Source organism: Crotalus tigris, unplaced genomic scaffold (assembly GCF_016545835.1).
Source record: "Crotalus tigris isolate CLP2741 ecotype Arizona unplaced genomic scaffold, ASM1654583v1 scf7180000017678.2327064, whole genome shotgun sequence".
NCBI classification, from domain to species: domain Eukaryota; kingdom Metazoa; phylum Chordata; class Lepidosauria; order Squamata; family Viperidae; genus Crotalus; species Crotalus tigris.
The window spans coordinates 1,241,245-1,260,179 of record NW_024096561.1 but is presented as its reverse complement, the minus strand read 5'-3'; the positions used below and the strand labels follow the sequence as shown (position 1 = coordinate 1,260,179).

The window sequence follows — 18,935 nt, the reverse complement described above, 5'->3', positions numbered from 1 at the left end:
GATCTGTGATATAATTTCCAGACCTGTAAGCACGGTTCCTGTCTTCAATTGGTGAAAGCGATTGGTGAATGCGTCTATAATGGTGGTTTAATGTTTTGGTCATTTATTCAAGATGGCAACTTTCAATAAAGTTGATCTTCAACTTTCCTTTTCAGGGGAAGGTTGTTGAGAGGGTTGTAGTTGTAAAGCCTTCAGTTGTAGAACCTATGGAGGAAATGGATTATCTGTCACCTAGGAAAGGGGCTCCCATTGACTGTTTTTATGGATGTCTTGTTAAGATCAGAAGTTGTGGGTTCTTTATCACTGGAAGTTTTTAAGAAGAGATGGGACAGCCATTTGTCTGAAATGATATAGGCTCCCCTGCTTGAGCAGGGGATTAAACTAGAAGGTCTCCAAAGTCCCTTCCAATTCTGTTATTCTGATGCATATCAGGACAGGGAAAATGCAATCCTTCTCTTTCTGCTTGATTTCTCAGTGGTCTTCAATACTATCAATCATGGCATTCTTTTGGACCTCCTGTGCACATGGGGAAGGAGGGAAGACTGTGACATTAAGTAGTTTTTCTCCTTCCTGAGTGGGCAGTACCATAGGTTAGCAATAGGGGGGAAAAGGTTGGCCTGCGAACCTCTGTTGTGAGACGTGCAGGAGCTGACTCTCTCATCTTTATTTAAATCTACATGACGCCTCCAAGGGAAGTCATCTATCAGCATGGCATTTCAATGATATTTAGCTATACAAGTCAACTCAGAGGTTTACAAGATATCTGGTTGAGATTCTGCCTTAATACTAGAGGCTGGTTCAATCTAGATTGGGAGCAAAGAGGCCAGAGACTCAACACTTCATGATGGTTTGGGGCACAAAGGCCTTTTGATTCCAGAGATATTGCACCTCTAATTCTGCACAAGATTGTGCTTCCCCAAGCAGGGCTAGTCCACAATCTGGGGGTCACTCTATCACTCTCCAGAGAAATATAGTTTTCTTCCAAATGAATCAATCCAACTGTAATTTGAAACTAAATCAGATGGCAGTCTCCCTTACAAATTGAACTCAACAGCTCATTGTATTAGCTTCATATGATGAAACACATTTATTTTATTATATATACTGTAACAACAACAAGCAGCTACAATAGACAATCCTTGGTCTTTTTCATCAATTCAAGGGCACTATAATGTCCAACCTGTCCAGAAACAATAGTTTTTTTTCATTCTCTTCTTCACCAAAACTCATTAAAGGACAAGGCACCCATTAGCAAAGGCCTGTATTCCAAATCGCAAACCTTGAACGCAATCCAAATTACAGTTGCTTTCCTGTAATATTGACAGGAAGGCAATACAGTCTGTGTATAAAGAGAGGCTTACAGTTCTTTGTCAGAACTAATACCTAAGCAAGTATTTGATTGCCCTAAAGCTAGTTTCTGCAAGAGAAACATAAAACAGCTTAAATATTTTTAAGCATTCAAACATTTTACCATGAAAGATTGCAAGGAGAAGGAGAAAAAGATTAAAAAGGTTTATTTGAAATCTGGATGAGGGCGATCGAGGAGTGTGAAGCTATTTAATTAAGGCTCTGGACTTAATGCTCTTACCAGGAGGTGGGAGTGGCTTTAGACAGCCTTCTGTATTATTTCAGTCAGGATGCATACAGGTAATTTTTCTTTTCCCTCTCGGGTGCTTTATAACCATGTCTAGTGCATTCCTGATATCTTAGAGCAAAACAAAACAAATAAAAAAATATTCTGAGCGTGTGCAATTTCACCTCTTTAATTCAGCACCATGGTGGCTACAGACATATACTTGTGTTTGCATAGCAAATGGTTTTGATGATCCAGGTGCCCTTGTTCCTACTCTGCTGGGGTTGATGGCTGCTATTCTCTCAGTGAGCATGCGGGGCATTGTAGTTGCTCCAGACGTAGCTAGCTGCACATACCGGTTTGCGTTTGAATGTTGTTCTCACCTACTCAGAAAGAAATTGGCAAAGGACACCTTTTTCCTCCTCTTACACCCCATCTCTTCTCTGCATACATATCGAAAGAGGCAAGTTCGTATGAAGAAGGAAACAGTTCCTGTACATGGATTGGCCCTCCCTGGACTGAATGCCCACAGCTTAGCATATTTGGCTGACCTAACTGAATTCCCTGTAAATACTTCAGAGAAATGAATGGAACGGAAGTATAATGTAACTGTATTTTTGAAGTGACAAGTTTGTTTATTGCTTTAAAATTAGCAATTAAGTACAGCAATTAAGATACCATTCTGATTGAGTTCTGTAAAAGCTTAACATCTATTCAGAAAACAAGACTGTGTGAACAAAGTATACATTTCTTGCTGCTATAACACAGGATACCACAAGTTTCCATGATGTCACACGCACAGCTTGGCTGCAGTCCCAAGCGTGATAAATTCTGAGCTCTTCTGCCCTTCCCTTCTGCACACTGCCCTCAATTCAACAATAACCTTATGCTCCAGTGCTTCCATTAGAATTGAAGTAGGACCCGTGTGCAAATTTTTTTTAACACAAAAAAGCAAACTAATCAGAGTACAGAGGCTCCAAGAAATTCAACGGATCTGTTTGATTACAGAAAAGACCAATACTTATGTTTACTGCTGACTGGAAACATGCACTTCTTGCATAAAATAGAAGAAAATGAATCTATGGTGCTGATGATTAGATAGGTTAGATTATAGAAAGAAGAGAGTCATGAGAACCACAAGAAGAGAGTAACTTCAGAAAAACAGGTAATCTACAATTGTACATTTAACAGCTCTCAAGAAAACTGGAAGCCATTATTATCTTTTTTCCGATTTTTTTCTACTATTTTTTTCTTTTTGTAATTTAGTTCTATTTCTTCCTTTTTTCTTTTTAGTTTGAACAGGCAGTCTTCTCTTGGTAACCTGGTCATTAAGAAAAGTGGTTGCTAAGTAAAACCACAACTGTATTTATGATCTTCAGCTTTCATTTGTTTTACAGACCTGCGAAAGTTATCAATGCAAGGATTAGTAGCAAAGGTACTTTTTCATCACCATTATACCTGCGAATAATTGATAAGTGAGGCAGTCGCTAAAGGAGGACTCCATGTATTAATTTTTACTCTTGTTTTTAAAACTTTTAATTAAATGTATTAAAAACACTCAAAGAAATTCAGTGTCATATTATAAACGGTTCTTTCATCTTGGGTTTGGCACTTTGCTGTATAGGAAGATTTTTAAAAGATTTCGTAGTGCTGTTTTCAGATTAGATAAATTGATGTTATGAGGATTTCCAGATGGTGGAAGAAGGAGTCCATTATTTTTTAAAAAAAGGAAACAGCTGTATTTAGCAAAGAGTCCTTTCCTGCTAGCTTAATTGACCTTTGACCTTTAAGATAAGTTTCAAGTGGAGCAGACCAAGGCTCACCTAAGGAATGAGGAGTTTTGGTAAGAGAGAAGGGAAGAAAAGAGATTATATATCAGTTTTCATTATTTTTGGCAACTGACTCAGATACAGTGTTGGCTGTTGGCTCTAATCTAAAAATTCAATTAGTTTAGGATCTTGTGGATTTTCATTGAGAGGAAATGGACTACTAATGCTTTCCCATTCCATCCTGGAAAGCAGGACAGAAATTCCTAGAGGGAGAGAAATATTAAATATTCACCTCCAGCTGTAGCTCTGAAGTTCCCAAAAACTGCACAACTGTGCCATACAATGAGTATTGCTGTATCTATCCGTAACCAAGTACACACAGACTGAATAGGAAATAAACCCCTCTGCAGCTTAAGGGAGACTACCGTAGTTTGGTGCTGGCTGAGAAACCAGCAGACTGAGTTCTAGTCTCCTTAAGGATGAAAGCCAGCTGAGTGACTTTGGGACACTGACTCTCTCCCAATACAACCTATCTCATAGGATTGTTGTGGGGGACATAGGAGGGAGGAATATTAAGTATGTTCACCACTTTGAGTTATACATTAAAAAGGCAGGATTATAATAATAATAATGTGATATGGCTTTTTAGCATGCCCAAGCCTCAAGCCCAGGGACAGTTAAAAATGCATACCATATATACACAGTCAGGAAAAAAAGGAAATGTTCATTCTTGCTTTAGGGACTTAGTGTTAGCAATCAAAACAAATATCATATAACACCAACACCTACACTGTGTTATTCTAAGGCCTATCCTATATCTGATGGTATATGTTCCAAGTGAAATAACATTCACAGGAAAAACTGCCAGCCAGCTTTTTTTCCATAACATGGATATCTGCAGTACCTCCCCATTATTCTCTTCTTTATACAGTGATTAAGTCTAACACTCCTGACCCTATGATATCATGAAGAGCAACAGTTTTTTTATTATGTCTTCCATTCAGTTCAATTTTATCTTTTCCTTATCGTATTCTTCCATTTCTATATTTTATCTCCTTATTTGCTCTCTGCTCTTGCTGAGAGGTCATTGTAATTAACTTTAACCTTAATTTCAAAGTTTTCTCTCATGCTGAAATGATGTTTGTCTCCTTCCTCTAATCAAAACAGCTACTACAGTGTTGTTCTGTCTATGGCAGTGGTGGCGAACCTATGGCACGCATGACAAAGGCGGCACTCAGACCCCTCTCTGTGGGCACGCACACCATGCCCTAGAGATGGCAACCGTCCCTCTTCAACCAGCCACCCACTAACTCACCGAGCTCCCATGTGGCCGGATGCATCCCAACATGGTTGGTTTCCCTCCCCTCATCCCATCCCTCCTGGCCTCACATGCTCTCCTTTTCTTGGGCACGACCCACTGCATCGCCTCCTCAGCTGTTGGCCGGCCGTCCAGCTCAGAGGCGGCTTCTCTGAACTGCTGGTGGTGGGCTGTGAAGCGCCAGTTGAGGGACCGGCAGGCTGTGGCTGCTGACGGACACTGTCGGCCCCCATGCCCTGTGTGTGCATAGGCCAATGGTGTCAGGCAACAGCCGCCCCGGCCCCTGCCTCGCCTTGCCCCGCGGCAATGGCACCTCCACCTTGCCTCGTCTTACCCTGCAGGACAAGCCTCCTGCCCACTGCCCCACCTGCCAGAGCCCCTCTGGATCTCCCCTAACCCTACCTGGCCCCCATAGGTGTCCCCATGAGCAACATCGAGGTGACCATGCCCACCTTGGCCACACCCACCTAGTCTGCCATGACCACAGCCATGACCACCCAGTGGGCCACGCCCACCTGGTACCCGGCAGTAAATAAGTGGGTTTTGGGTTGCAGTTTGGGCACTTGGGCTCTAAAAGGTTCACCTCACTGGCCTATGGCATACTGATACGGCCAGAAACGTATGATGAACCACTAACAGTAAATGATCCAGAAGTCATTTTTTTTAACTAATTGGCTACTACAATACCTTCAGGGAGTTAGCTTGAGAGTTGATCAGTTGATCACTGGCAGCAATTTGTCTTCATGCTAAAGACTTTCCTAAAAACTCCCATATGCAAAGCTTGTGACAGCTTTGGGTCATTAACAAGGAAAATTGGGGCCCCATATCAATATCTCTCAGATCCTATCCCATGATATCTTTGATCACTACCTTCTCATTACTTTCAGCCAGAAACTTCTGCAGCAACAACAGTATTGGCTAAAAGAAAGATACACTGGTGCTGGAGGCCAGCTGGAATTTGGTAGCCATCATTTTCAGATCATAGGAGGCTCTGCCTCACATTAAGGCCAGGAAAGCTGGAAAGAGCTTGGTTCCTCTTGTTTATGCTATCCTAATATTAACCTCATTTCAAAAGGAATATGAGATTGATTGGAATACGGCTGCATGAATTAAACCACTACACAGTATTGACATATCTGACAATATGTTTGTTTTTAATACTGTAAGTTTTTCAACCAACCTATGTAAAGTGGCCCATACTTAGTCATCCTTGGATTCAGCAAATGAATCTCCACCCAAACATTTGGACAAAGACTAAACCAGCTTTCTGTTCTTGCCTACTTAAAACTGTGAATGCACTGACACAAGTTGGAACAGGTTGTTCTGATTCTTTATTGGTTAATGTTACCACTCTGATACCTTGCCACAATTACCAGGTAAATTTAACCCATGGATCTCTGGAGGTACAAGATAGTTACCTGTCGTTTCCACCACCGGGATGATCTTACCAAACTATAGGTAGTCCTTGAATTATGACTACAATTGAGCCCAAAATTTATGTTGCTAAGTGAGTTTTGCCCTATTTTTCGACCTTTCTTGCCACAGTTGTTAAGTGAATCACTGCAGTTATTAAGTTAGTAACATGGTTGTGAAGTGAATCTGGCTTCCCCATTGATTTTGCTTGTCAGAAGATTGCAAAAATTGATCACATGACCTTGGGAAACTGTAATTGTCATAAATATGAACCAGTTGCCAAACATCCAAATTTTGATCACATGATCATGGGGATGCTGCCCACGATCGTAAGTGTGAAAAATCACTTTTCTCAGTGCCATTGTAACTTTGAATGGTCATTAAATGAACTGTTGTAAATTGAGGAATACCTATATTGTTTTTCAAGCTGTTGTCCCACAACATTTTTTTCCATTTAATTTCCTTTTGAGTCTCAGTATATGATTTCTATTTAATTAGATATAAAATTTAGATTATTGTCATGCAGGTTGCTTCTGAACAAATGCCATCCTTTTTTATCTAATACTATCGTACCTGGAAACCTAAGTTTGTAAAGCTGCTTGATTTATTTCTTTGTGATGCAAATCTTTGTTTCTACTAGAAGTGTGTTAAGATTCTATCCTGCCAGCATAAATAAAAATCCTTCCAGATAGCTCATTATCATGACCCATCTACTCATGACTTGGGTCAATCTGCTTTGCCCAGCCATTGCTGACAGCTTACATGAAAATTTATGATCATTTTATACATGCATATATGACCTTTCTTAGACTGACCTGGTCTGGATAACTTTCCAAAATGTGCCAGTTGGCAGCTTTGCTTAATAACTACTCCTACATCAAGGCCAATTTTTCTGAAACTGAAAAGATTCCAAACTAAGTTGTCAGAGAGAAGCCAGAGTTCCAAATTATTCTTATTTTAAGCTAAACAAACCATGGAAAGAGTTTCCACATATTTAGCAAACTCCTATTGATGGGAGGAGTCAAACTCATTTCACAATATGCCAAATTTCTTCAGAATTTTTGCTTAGCATGATGTGCAAATATACTGCTTTCACTGTGTTTCTTGTTGCTGCCTCTTAATGTAAGTTAATTAACAAACCAAATATAACTTCATCGAAGCTAGAATATCGATAAATAACAGGTTGGCATCACAAATGAATAAAATTACCTAATAATATAATTACAGTGATGGTTTTAGTGATTTCAAAACACTGGGTCTGATAACACAAAAGCACAAATATGAAAAATCAATGTTAACCTTTCTATTTATTATATAGAAACACAATGGATTGATGCAACTGAACTATTTTTTAAAAATCAAGATGTTATAGCTACTCAATAAACATTAAATTTACCAATCTGCTCCAAACAGCAAAATACAAACAGCACTTTTAATCAAAACCTCAGTTGAAACAGTTAAAATAACCGAGAAAACATGATAACAGTGCTTTTCCAAAAATTGCAAAAAGGGATTTGAGTCATATGTTGTATTTTCTAGAAATTCATGATAGTGTCACCAAGAACCTTCTTCCTTATTTTAAAATGAAATCTTTACTCAAAGAAAGTTGTACAATTGTTGGTTGACACAATGACATATGTAAATTCATAGCCCAGAAGAGAGTAAGAGGAAATGTGGTTTGCGGTTTATCTTAGTTTTAAGTTCCCAAAACAAACCATCTAAACCCTAGTTCCAATTCTTCTGCCATATAGGTGATACATCTCTGACTGCAGTGATTTCCTCTCGTTTATAATAGAACTTTCTAACCTTTATTTTTACAGGATCCAAGGTGGTGATAGTCTGACCGTTGTTGGAAACTTGGTGTAAGTTTCACTTCTTCACTTTTTTCAGTGAAGAAGCTTCTCAGATGAGAAACAAAACGTCTTCAAGAAAAAACAAAGAAAGTCCAGTTGGCTTTTTAAAAAGCGCCTTTGGGACAACCACGACCTGGATGACTGAGAATCTCCATAGACATTAAGCTGCTAGAAAGTCATAGAGAAAGAGACTTTGAGTTCTTGGAGCCATCTAGTTGGCCACAGACTGAGACAGAATACCAGCTTTGGTGTCTCTTGCAGGAGGATTGTTGCATGGAATAAAGAGGTGGGGAAACATCTCATGGTTTCAGTTCTTTGGAAGGGGTGGAGGAAGAAAAGATGCAATGAACTACTGAATGTACAAACCCTAAATAATGAAAATATAAATAGGTACCTGATAAAATTCCCGAAGCCAATTCTTCTGCAGGTTTTCTGGCTGGAAAATAAATAATTAAAGTGAGTACATAATTAAACTATTTGAGTATCAATAAATATTAAAATGAGTCTAAATAATTAAAGTGAGTATATTTAATGGCTCAAACTAAAGACCAATGAAATAGTTACTCGGGTTCATACACACATGGACATGCACACATAGACGCAGATAAAAAATGTGAAGTTTGTAAAAACAACCATGCATTTCACATTAAAAAATCACAGAATCTGGGAGTGACTATGTATTAACAAAATCATATGCGGTTTAGTCTTAAGCGCAAAAAGCAAAGGTGCAGATTTTTTTTAAGGTCAAGAACTACATTTAATTGTCTGCAACATGCCCAACATGTCATAGAAACTGAAGTTATTGAATAATTAATCAATCATATCTTATGGAATGTGGGCAAGGCAAAAGCATAGCAGATTATGGTATACCGAAAAAAGTGGATATAACACTTTGAACATTTTACATCCATGTTTTTCCTTAAACCACATCCTCTTTGTCAATCAGTTGATTTATTTAGTCTTCTTCTACCTCCTGTGCTGTGTAATTTTAAAACCATCCATTTTAATTATAATAGGCTTGGCTGCTTTGATTTATTTTACTCAATTATCTCTCTCTCTCTCTCTCTCTCTCTCACACACACACACACACACACACACACACACATATTCCAAGACAACTCTGAAGGTCATAATGCACTGAACAGAACAAAAACACTATAAACAAGCATACAACAAAACCAAAGTAGGAAAAAAAGAAGAAAAAGAACAGGTTGGCAAATCCAGAAGAAAACCCAAAACATATTCCACCAACAAGAAACAACCAGTGGAAGGTTCCAGTCATCTTCTGGATGACTTACAACATCATAAAAGCAGAATACAGCACAATGAGAACATTAGCAACATTAAAAGCATTCACCATTAAAATTAAAACATTAAAAATAAACAAAAAAACTAGATAAAAGGGGACATATATGTAAATGGGGTGGAGACTGGATTTTCTCCTAATCTACTTACCACCTACAAAGAGGGCTGGTCCCATTGGACTCCCAAGTGAGTTGGCAGAATCAGGTTTTCAGACCATTTCAGAAGGCCAAGAAGGTGGGGGCAGATCTCACTTCAAGGGGCATAATGCTCCAAAGGGCGATGGCCCTGCTAGAAAATGCTCTCTCTCTCTCTCTCTCTCTCTCTCTCTCTCTCTCTCTCTCTCTCTCTCTCTCTCTCTCTCTCTCTCTCTCTCTCTCTCTCTCTCTTTCTCTGAGTTAGGGAACTATAAGAAACTCAAGAAAAATGCATCTTGCAAAAGGAAATTTTTTAGGGGAAGTTCATCTCCAAAAGAGCAGAGATAACCGTAGCCAAGACCAAAGAACCATCAAGTAGACAATACTTCAAAACCTAATCTGGCAAGAAGAGGGTGGGAAATCACATACATGTGATCCAGATGGCTGCTTTTCACTGGTCTCAGTAGTCGGTGGTCTCCTCCAGATTTGAGGGAGATGGAGGCATCATCTAACATGCCCACAATTGCACAGAACCTTTTAAAGAACATTGTATTTGTTAACTTCACTTTCTAATTGCTTTCATAAATTGCTTCCTTAATTATCCTACAGTTATTAGAGATCTTTGCGATGACAAGTTTGAAAAACCACCTGATGAGTTTACTTTCTTTCTTGAACAGAAAAAAAATATTAACCACAATTAAGAGTTTAAAATTGGAAATCAACAGTAAAAGGCCAAATAAGATTTTAATTCAAGAGTTATAAAGGAATTAAAGTCCTGACAAATTTGAAATATTAAGATTTTAGAAATAATTAAATAAAATGCACATATTTGCATGGGAACCAAATTGTTCTGTCTATCTTAAGTCATAACAGAGATTTCAGACTTTATGATTTCAGAAATTGGACACTAGAGGGGACTAAATATTCTAGGCAGAAAAGAAAAAGGGAAAACTGTGTAAACTTGCCTTTGGTTTTTGTTTAGTATAGGAATTTACAAAATGACAAAAACTATTTGAAATACTTCAGATTTCCAAAGAATGAAATGAACCCCAAAATTAGTAACTATGATATCAGCAATGATATCTGCTTCCATGGACAGACTATGTCCAAAATATAGGACTGACATGAAATAAATTTTACCTGATGCAGAAACAGCACAACCATAAATACTGGATAATAATAATAAAAAAATGGGGATCATGACAAGCCATGAAAATGACCTCATGAGGACTTTCTATTGAATATATAAAAGTTGGTTAAAGTTTTGAAAATCAAAGTGGCACTACAAAGAACAAACCATGGGAATAATCTGGATAATACTTTTATTGGTTTTACAAAAGAAGTTTGCTAGAGTCTCGAACAAACTTTAGAATGGAAAAAGAGAAACGAAAGAGAGACCAAACCTTACAATAACATCTGAATTAATTAAAGATCGTCAGAAGTAAAAGGAATATAAAGCTGTTTTGTTTGAACAAGGTTAAAATAAGATGTCTCTATAAAGCTCTGATAACCCTTCACAGACTTTCTACTGATACCAGGACTGAAAAAGATTTATGGGTTTGCATATCGATAAAGAAGAAGTCACTTCTTTATATATTTCTTTTCTCTTACTTTCTTCTTGTTCTTTCTTTGCACTTTTTTTTTTTTGCTCTATTTTACAACCTCTCTTGCCACAGTTAAATGAATCTGACTTCCCCATTGACTTTGCTTTTCAGGTCACAAAAGGTGATCACATGACCCTGGAACACAGCAACAGTTATAAGTATGAAGCAGTTGCAAAGCATCCAAAATTAGATCACATGACCATGGGGATGCTTAATGATCATAAGTGTGAAAAGGAAGGAAGGAAGGAAGGAAGGAAGGAAGGAAGGAAGGAAGGAAGGAAGGAAGGAAGGAAGGCACTGAGCCTCTATTCTATTTATTTGTGAAAAGTTTTTCATATTTAAATATAGATTGTTTCACAAAATTAATTAACATTAAAACCAAAGTTGTAATTAACTTTTTCCAGATTATTACCTCTAGGGAACACATATAATTAAGTGCAGAGTTCTTCACATATTCTAAAATTAGTGTATCAACATTGCTTTTTTCTCTTATCCTTCCAAGCCCATGGAAGGGATGTTGTGGGTGGTACAAGATTTATCTGGAAAACTGTTTAGTAATTTTGATTTACTCCTCAACAATTGTGCAATGAAGATTAATAAAGGAGAAGTGTGAAGGAGAAGCAGGACTTGAGGCTGTAGATTTAAATTTAAAAGACTCCTTGATGATTGATCCCTGATGATTGTACAGACATGAACAGGAAAGAAAGAAGAAGCCAAAAACAAAGAAATCCCACGTATTTTGAAGTATTATTATTATAAGCATTATTAGAGAAAATAATTGCACCACTCTGGAACATTTTTGATAATAGCAAGTGTTCTATTCATCATGTTCTAAGTGCTAAAAGTCTTTTAAAAATGAATATGCCAGACTCAATTTGTTATATAAACTGGACATTAGCTTTTTATGGTTGGAATTCAGATCAATAAATCTTCGATGGGTAATGAAGAGCTGACTCAGTCACAGCAGTACTGAAAGACTGAAGAACATTGTACCCAGAAAAGGAATCTGTAGAAAAAGTAGTCAGTCAATAGTGTTATGAAAAAGAAAAATGCTCTATAAAATATTTTATGAGACCTGTTTTATAGATGTCAAACAGTTCCAGTATTACATTTGAAAGGGAAGGGGTATGGAGGAACTCACTCCATGTACCAAACAGTTTGGTAATTCTTTATTATTGTTTACAATTACGACTGTTATTGCTCATTTCTTTGTTCTGGAAAATTTCAAAGAAAGTGCATCTACAACTACCTAGAAATATATGTGCCAGCTATTGTTTGAAATGTTTTAAACATATTATATATCCTGACAATATACCAGTCAATAAAATTGAGGAACTGGGTTCCAAAATCTTTCTTTTTTACCAAGCCTTCAGCTTCATATGTTATCTCCAAGCTTTCTGTTGGTGGTTCAGACAAATTCCCAGAGAACAAGGAGAGCAACACTGTTACAAGTAGTCCTCAACTTAAAACCGATCATTTAGTGACCCTTCAAAGTTACAATGGATATCACTTATGACCCTGTTTTGGTGTTCTAATGTTGGGTCAGATGTGACTACATTTTGGATGTTCAGCCGTTTTTCCTTATGGACTTGCCCTTCCAAATGGAAAGGTCAAATATTTTGTAGGTCCTTCCCTTCAGTTTTTGACTCTTGGTGACTGTTTGCAAATTATTTTGAAAATGGTTTGCCACTGCCTTCTCCCTAGGGCTGAAGGAGAGTCACTGGCCTAAAGTCACCCAGCTGGCTTTGTGTCTAAGGCGGAATTAAAATTCACAGTCTCCCAGTTTCTAGCCTGATGATTTACTTACTACACTAAACTGGCTCTCAAGACTACACCTTGTCATCTTCTATTAAATAAATATGTGCAAGAGAGCAGCATACACTGACAAAATGCAAAGGACGAGACGAGTAAAATAGGAGCTAACTACAAATAACAGATATGAACCCAATTACAAATTTTGATGGAAGTTGAGAAATAGTTTCCAAGGCACTCTATTTTTAGGCAGGATGGCTTAATCAATGTTTTGGTCATCATGCATCCAACACTATACTTAAGAGAGAAATTCAAAATATCCTAATTTCTCTCAATCAAAATTTAATTGCAGTCATTGGCACAGGACGGAAATACTAGAACAACTATAGAAAGTAACAACACAATTTAAAATATAAAATTAGATAAAACAAAGTCTCCAAATTGTAAATTGTCCTAGCTAAAAAAATTATGACAGAGTATAACAGAGATAACTGAAGGGAATAAATTCACATCAAATAATTTGATCTAAATCTTTGTCTCTTGGCTAATGCTGAGAGGTTATGATTTTAACATATTGCAGTATCATGTGTGAATGTCTTAAAATATTTGAATACTTAATTTTATCATTATTTTAACCTTTCGACTTTAGAGCAATGTTTCTCAACCTCAGCAAATTTAAGATGTGTGAATTTCAATTACTAGAATTCTCCAGCCAACATTGGGGAAATGCTGCCTGTACATAAACCTGTACCAAGTGCCAGATTTAAGAAAATTGAGGAGAATTGAACAAAAAGGTTTGAATATACCCTGATTGGATTTATTTGTAAGATTTAGTGATTGATTGATCTTTGATGCCAGCTAACTCAAGAATAATTCTGGTGGCAACAAGGAGTTTTAATTTAAGAAAATAATCAGATGAAATAGGACATATGTTTCTTATAAGTAAAAAGATTTCTGATAATCCAAGCTGCTTCTCACTTCATCTCTGGAAAGAAATAAAGCTGGCAGAGATAATAGTGGGAAAATGCCAGCGAATACCTAGAAAGCTAAGGTTCTGTTCCTGAAAAACCAAGCTGGAATTTCATTGTTATTTGTCCACTGACATTTGTTAGTTAGCTGTCTGAATCTGGCTGAATGTCCATTAATAAATTTGATCAACTCAAACATCTGTCATCAAGCAACACACGAAAATCAGACTGCCACAGCAGATATAATTTATTTTATTTCTTTAGCCATATGCAATTTCTTTATTTTTTAGGATAGACACAATATAGGTTTTCAGCAGGAAAAATCAATTTCCATTTCATGTCTCACTTGTATACAGCCTTGATCTGTTCTAAAACTAAAAATGAAGATGTGGAAAATATGCCACTGATCGTGTATTAAAAGCAAAGTTCAAGGAGGGCTAAAAGAATTTTCAAATTAATTCAGACATGATATTAATAAAAGTATGGTTAAAGTATGACAGCCCAAATAAACAGGTTAACATGGAACAGTAACACGTAGCTAAGAAGCCGTGGTAAACTTTCTACGAGTTGAATACAATAATAAATTGTTAACAGAGGGTTTTGAAATTTTAATTTTGCCTTTTTTGTTGTTCTACTTGTTAACCATTTTGTTTTTAGTATAGTAGACAGATAACTGGTCGATAACTTGCAAATTTTAAAAAATTGTGTCTGCTTTGCAAGGGGTATGAAATTTATTGTTGAAATATACCGTACTTTCCAGCATATAAGACGACTTTCGAAAGCGTTGAAATCGACGCCGAAGTCGGGGGTCATCTTATATGCTGAGTCGTCTTATACGCCGGAAATAATAGTAGTTTCCGACGTATAAGATGACTTTCTAGGCATGCGACTTGGCGCCGAAGTCGGGGGTCGTCTTATACGCCGGGTCGCCTTATACGCCGGAAAATACGGTATTCATCAGTATTCAGTTGGGAGGGTAATATATGTATGTATGTGTGTGCCTTTTTAATGCACATTTTTTCAATGTCTTGTTTATTTTTCTTCTGTTTTTATAAAATATTTTTCCCTTTTTTTGAATTTTGTATTTTAACTTTTTGAATAAAAAAATAAAATGTTAAAAAAACCATGGAACAGTAACATGAACTGAGGGATCAGATTCCCACATAAGGCTAATTCATGGTTTATTTAATTGTAGTGTGTTGGACAAACCACATATCTTAATGGATACAAATAAAAAATAGTTTATGCGTCATATATGTGAATCCAAAAACAAACAACCTTACTATGATTTAGTGCAATAAGTAAATCCTATCCATAAACAACTATTTCCTAAGTTTGCTGTTGCACAATGTTATTTCAGAAAACCTTTTTTATATTATGTTTCTCCCAAGGAACTCCTAATTTTTGTATTCCCAGCATTGTATCAGATGCAACAATATGCCCACTGGCATCTTTCTAGGATCCTGCCAAGCTCCCTGCATTGGTTAATTTTATTTTTGTAATATTCTTTTACTTAAAAAAATGGAAAACTAGAATGCTGCAAAGCACAGCATCAGCCTCAAATATAAAGTATATTTTCAACTATTTCAGTGAATCTCATATACTGTAGACTGCAAAGGCATTCACAGAAAACAAAATGGTGAGTGACTGCTTCTTAAAATATAGTTTGCTTTCTGCCACATGGAGGTGCTGGCCCTGTTTCTACCTATCATGTCGGTCATTTTGTGAGAACGCTGTAATATACTCTCAAAATTCAAAATGTCTTGTCTGTCCAAAACGTTTGTGTACTTGTTCCCCAGTTATGATACATGTTCTAGTGGAGGGTCCTGTTCAAAATCCTGGTTCAGGCTTTATCACAATAATATGTGAACAGAAATATTGGCCTAGACTAGAACATGGATGTTAAATGACACTAGCTGCTTTTGCAGGAAAACATCTGCAGAAGTGAAAAAAAGAATTTTAGGGCAACTTGAGCTGAACACTTAACCTACATTTTCAGTCAGTAGGAAGAGTAATTCCTTCGCTCAACTCGTCTATCTTACAGAACACCACATAATTTAAATGGACTTTCTCTTTGTTGGGTCTTACTGCTTCTGCTAGTCTTTTTTTTTAACATTCTGAAAGCATGTGGAATCTCTTAAAATTACAAGCCCTGTGCACAGTTCATCACAGCCCCCTTTAATTAGGCATTATTTTGACCTTTTCCTGGAATGTTGGGCCCCAAAGTCGAGTTACTTATGAACAGTTTTGGGTGGTCTTTATTCATTTTACATGCTAAAAAATGGAAATCTCCCTTAGCTACATTGCTTACAGACCTACAGCAGTACATTTACAAGCACATAAAAACCAAATGAGTTGCTCAGTTATTAAAACAAACAACATTTCATAGCACAGTTAACTTGTTTCCCTAACATTCAAATTATTTTTAAAGATTTAAGAATATCAGTTACCATATAAAGACTGTAAATGAGAAAAAGTACACAGCAAGCCTCAGAATTATTTTTAATTGCTTCATAATGAATGTTACTTGTAAACAGAAACATGTTTGCAGGAGTAGCAAAATGAATAAAACTGATTTGAAGAAAAGAACCAATAGCCCTAATTAGGTGAAACAGCTGATAGTTGAAATTATTTTTCAATGAACTCCACTATGAGCATCCAATTGGCACTGGAGGCATCTAAATGGGCAGTTTTAATTGCAATATCTTCCTGCCTCCCTTTTCTAACTTCTTCTCTTGAAGTACCTGAACACCTTCTCTTCTGAGATTTACCTGGCCTGACCATGTTTAAAAGAGCCTTAAAAACTTGGCTATTTTTCCTAGCCTTGGATTCAGCAAGTGTTGAGACTTACGGTACATATTTCTTTTTACTAGAATGGCTGTTTTTCCAGATGTTTAGTGACCCTGATTTTTATCTGATTTTTATTACTGCTTTTCATTGTATACTGCTCAGAATCCTTATAAAGAGACTTATACATTTAATTTAATGCAATTAATTGACTAGGCCAACAAGTTCCACTTGTTCTTTCAGGTTCCTGCCTATAAAATAGGAATGATCAAAATGGGACCTATGTAAACAGCAGGTTGAAGCATCCATGAGGATTTTAAAAGAGTAACTCTATGCCTGCCCTGCAAGGTTCAAATTTTGAACAAGGTAAACCAAATGCTCAGTATTATATTCAGGTGAAATGAAGTTCTAAATATATAATTAAAGCAATATAATCCTGAGTGCAATTTTTAAATTATTGTATTTTCTTCCCTGAATGCCACCTGCATTCCTGCCTGAATTTTATTGGCAGAGAAGATATCAAGCCAAGAACATTAGCCACAGTGTGTGTATGTATGTATGTATGTATGTATGTATGTATGTATGTATGTATGTATATATATACATACATACATACATACATACATACATACATACATACATACATACATACATCACTGGTTGACGTTAGATTAAATCAAGATCTATAAAACAACTTGTTAGAAAAAAGACAGAGAAAAACCAAAATTAAATTTATTTAGAGGCCTGTTTTATGCATTTGTATAAAACACAATGCTTTTATTGTTCAACACAGACAGGCTGATAGAATACATTTTTAAAAAGAAAGCCTCTGATGCTTTCCAACTAGCACAGTAGAGTAAAATCTGTACAAAAGACGTTATAAAAATAAATATCAAAATATTTTTTCAGTATGAGGAGTGAGGGAAAAGCCCAAAATAGTCCACTGAAGAAGACTGACTACTTCATGGAGACAAGGGAGGGTGAGAAAGCCAGGAAATAAAAAAATAGAATAAAGTATCTCAGAAAGAGGACTAGCCAGATGAACTACCAAGGTTTAATACAAGTGGCCTGCACATTATTAAAGAGGAAAATGGGACTAAAGGAATAGATTCTTGAAGGAATCAATAGGACTAGTCATGGGATTGTATGTGTATGCTCTTTCATTCTCTTTTCCAAGTCATAGCTAACTCAGCAGACAACAGAAGAAATAAGCAGGCATCTGTACTGTACCGAAAAAGCATTACTCCATCTGTAAGAGAGATGTTCTTGTGCTGGAGAGCACTAAGGAATATCAAAATCCCTGCCCCTGGGATTAAACACAAGATCTTTGATCTTGCATAAACTACTCACCTCTAAAAGGATGAGAATGATGGCAGAATTAAGATAAATCAGACTAGGAGGAGAAAAATAGTATAGCTTACTTTTTTTAACAGAACACTAAATGAAGAGTGTAAACCTGAAGGCATTCCATCGACTGCACAGAAGAAAATGAAGAAAGACAGCAAAGAACGAAGTTCAAAACTGAAAAGAAAAAAAAAAGCAGTCCCACACTTAAGGCACAGAAAAGTTAAGTGGAAGAGAAGGCCACACTTCTAATAATCTTAAGGATTTACAGTAACTAAGAATTTATTAGCAAAACTGATGCAAGATTTTCTCTGAAAGACATGGGAGACTGAACTCCCTTTTTCAATAAAAACATTTATGAAGCTGCCCAGAATATATACAGAGTTCACAGTTATTTATAATCTGCCCAGGGGTGTACTAGAGAGCGTGGTCATAACAAATTCAAGTAAACAAATACTTTCCCAAAAGTAGCAGAGTGAATGTAAATCTGCCATCTGGGGCTGAGGCTAAACCAGGTCCAGTTTATTATGCATTTTTAAAAGGTCATTTTCTAGTTCAACAAGTTAGCTAGCAGGTGTGTTTCTCAACCTGCAAACCATTTAAATAAACCCAGAACACTTGAATTCAAGCCATTTTAAGTCTCAAGCCAAACACATATTTATTTAAAGGAAAGAGGCAACAAGTAAACAAGGGGATAACAGGCTTCTAGCCTGAAATTATTGTTCAGTTTGTCTCAAAGGTGCTTCTTCCAAAAGGCAACTAAACTTCCTTGGTTTTTTTTTTTCCTTTGAAAACATTTTGCTTCTCATCCAAGAAGTTTCTTTAGTTCTAACTGACTGATGTGGAGAAGTTTTCAAAGGAAAAAACCAAGAAAGTCCAGTTGCCTTTTGGAAAAAGAACCTTTGGGACAACCATGACCTGGATGATTGAGAATTTCCATAGACATATTGTTTAATTTAATTGTCTGCGACTTTTCCTTGTGCCCTCCACATTTATTGGCTTTGCAACATTGGTGACTTCCAGCTGGGATTATGCCTCCCAGAATCTCCAGCCATACCTGGAACATCAGGCTAAAAGTTAATATTTAAAAAGTCGTCAAAATTAAACAAGTACTT

General features: G+C 36.7%; 1 protein-coding gene across 5 annotated transcripts in view; it reads right to left on the bottom strand.

The window, feature by feature from the left end:
* Nucleotides 1–18,935, bottom strand: part of INPP5A (inositol polyphosphate-5-phosphatase A) — a 291,517-nt gene that overhangs the window by 233,161 nt on the left and 39,421 nt on the right. For all 5 annotated transcript variants that reach the window (XM_039337449.1, XM_039337450.1, XM_039337448.1 and 2 more), the window contains one exon: nucleotides 8,321–8,362. In XM_039337449.1, coding sequence (XP_039193383.1) covers nucleotides 8,321–8,362 — 42 coding nt within the window. The remainder of the gene's footprint in view (nucleotides 1–8,320; nucleotides 8,363–18,935) is intronic.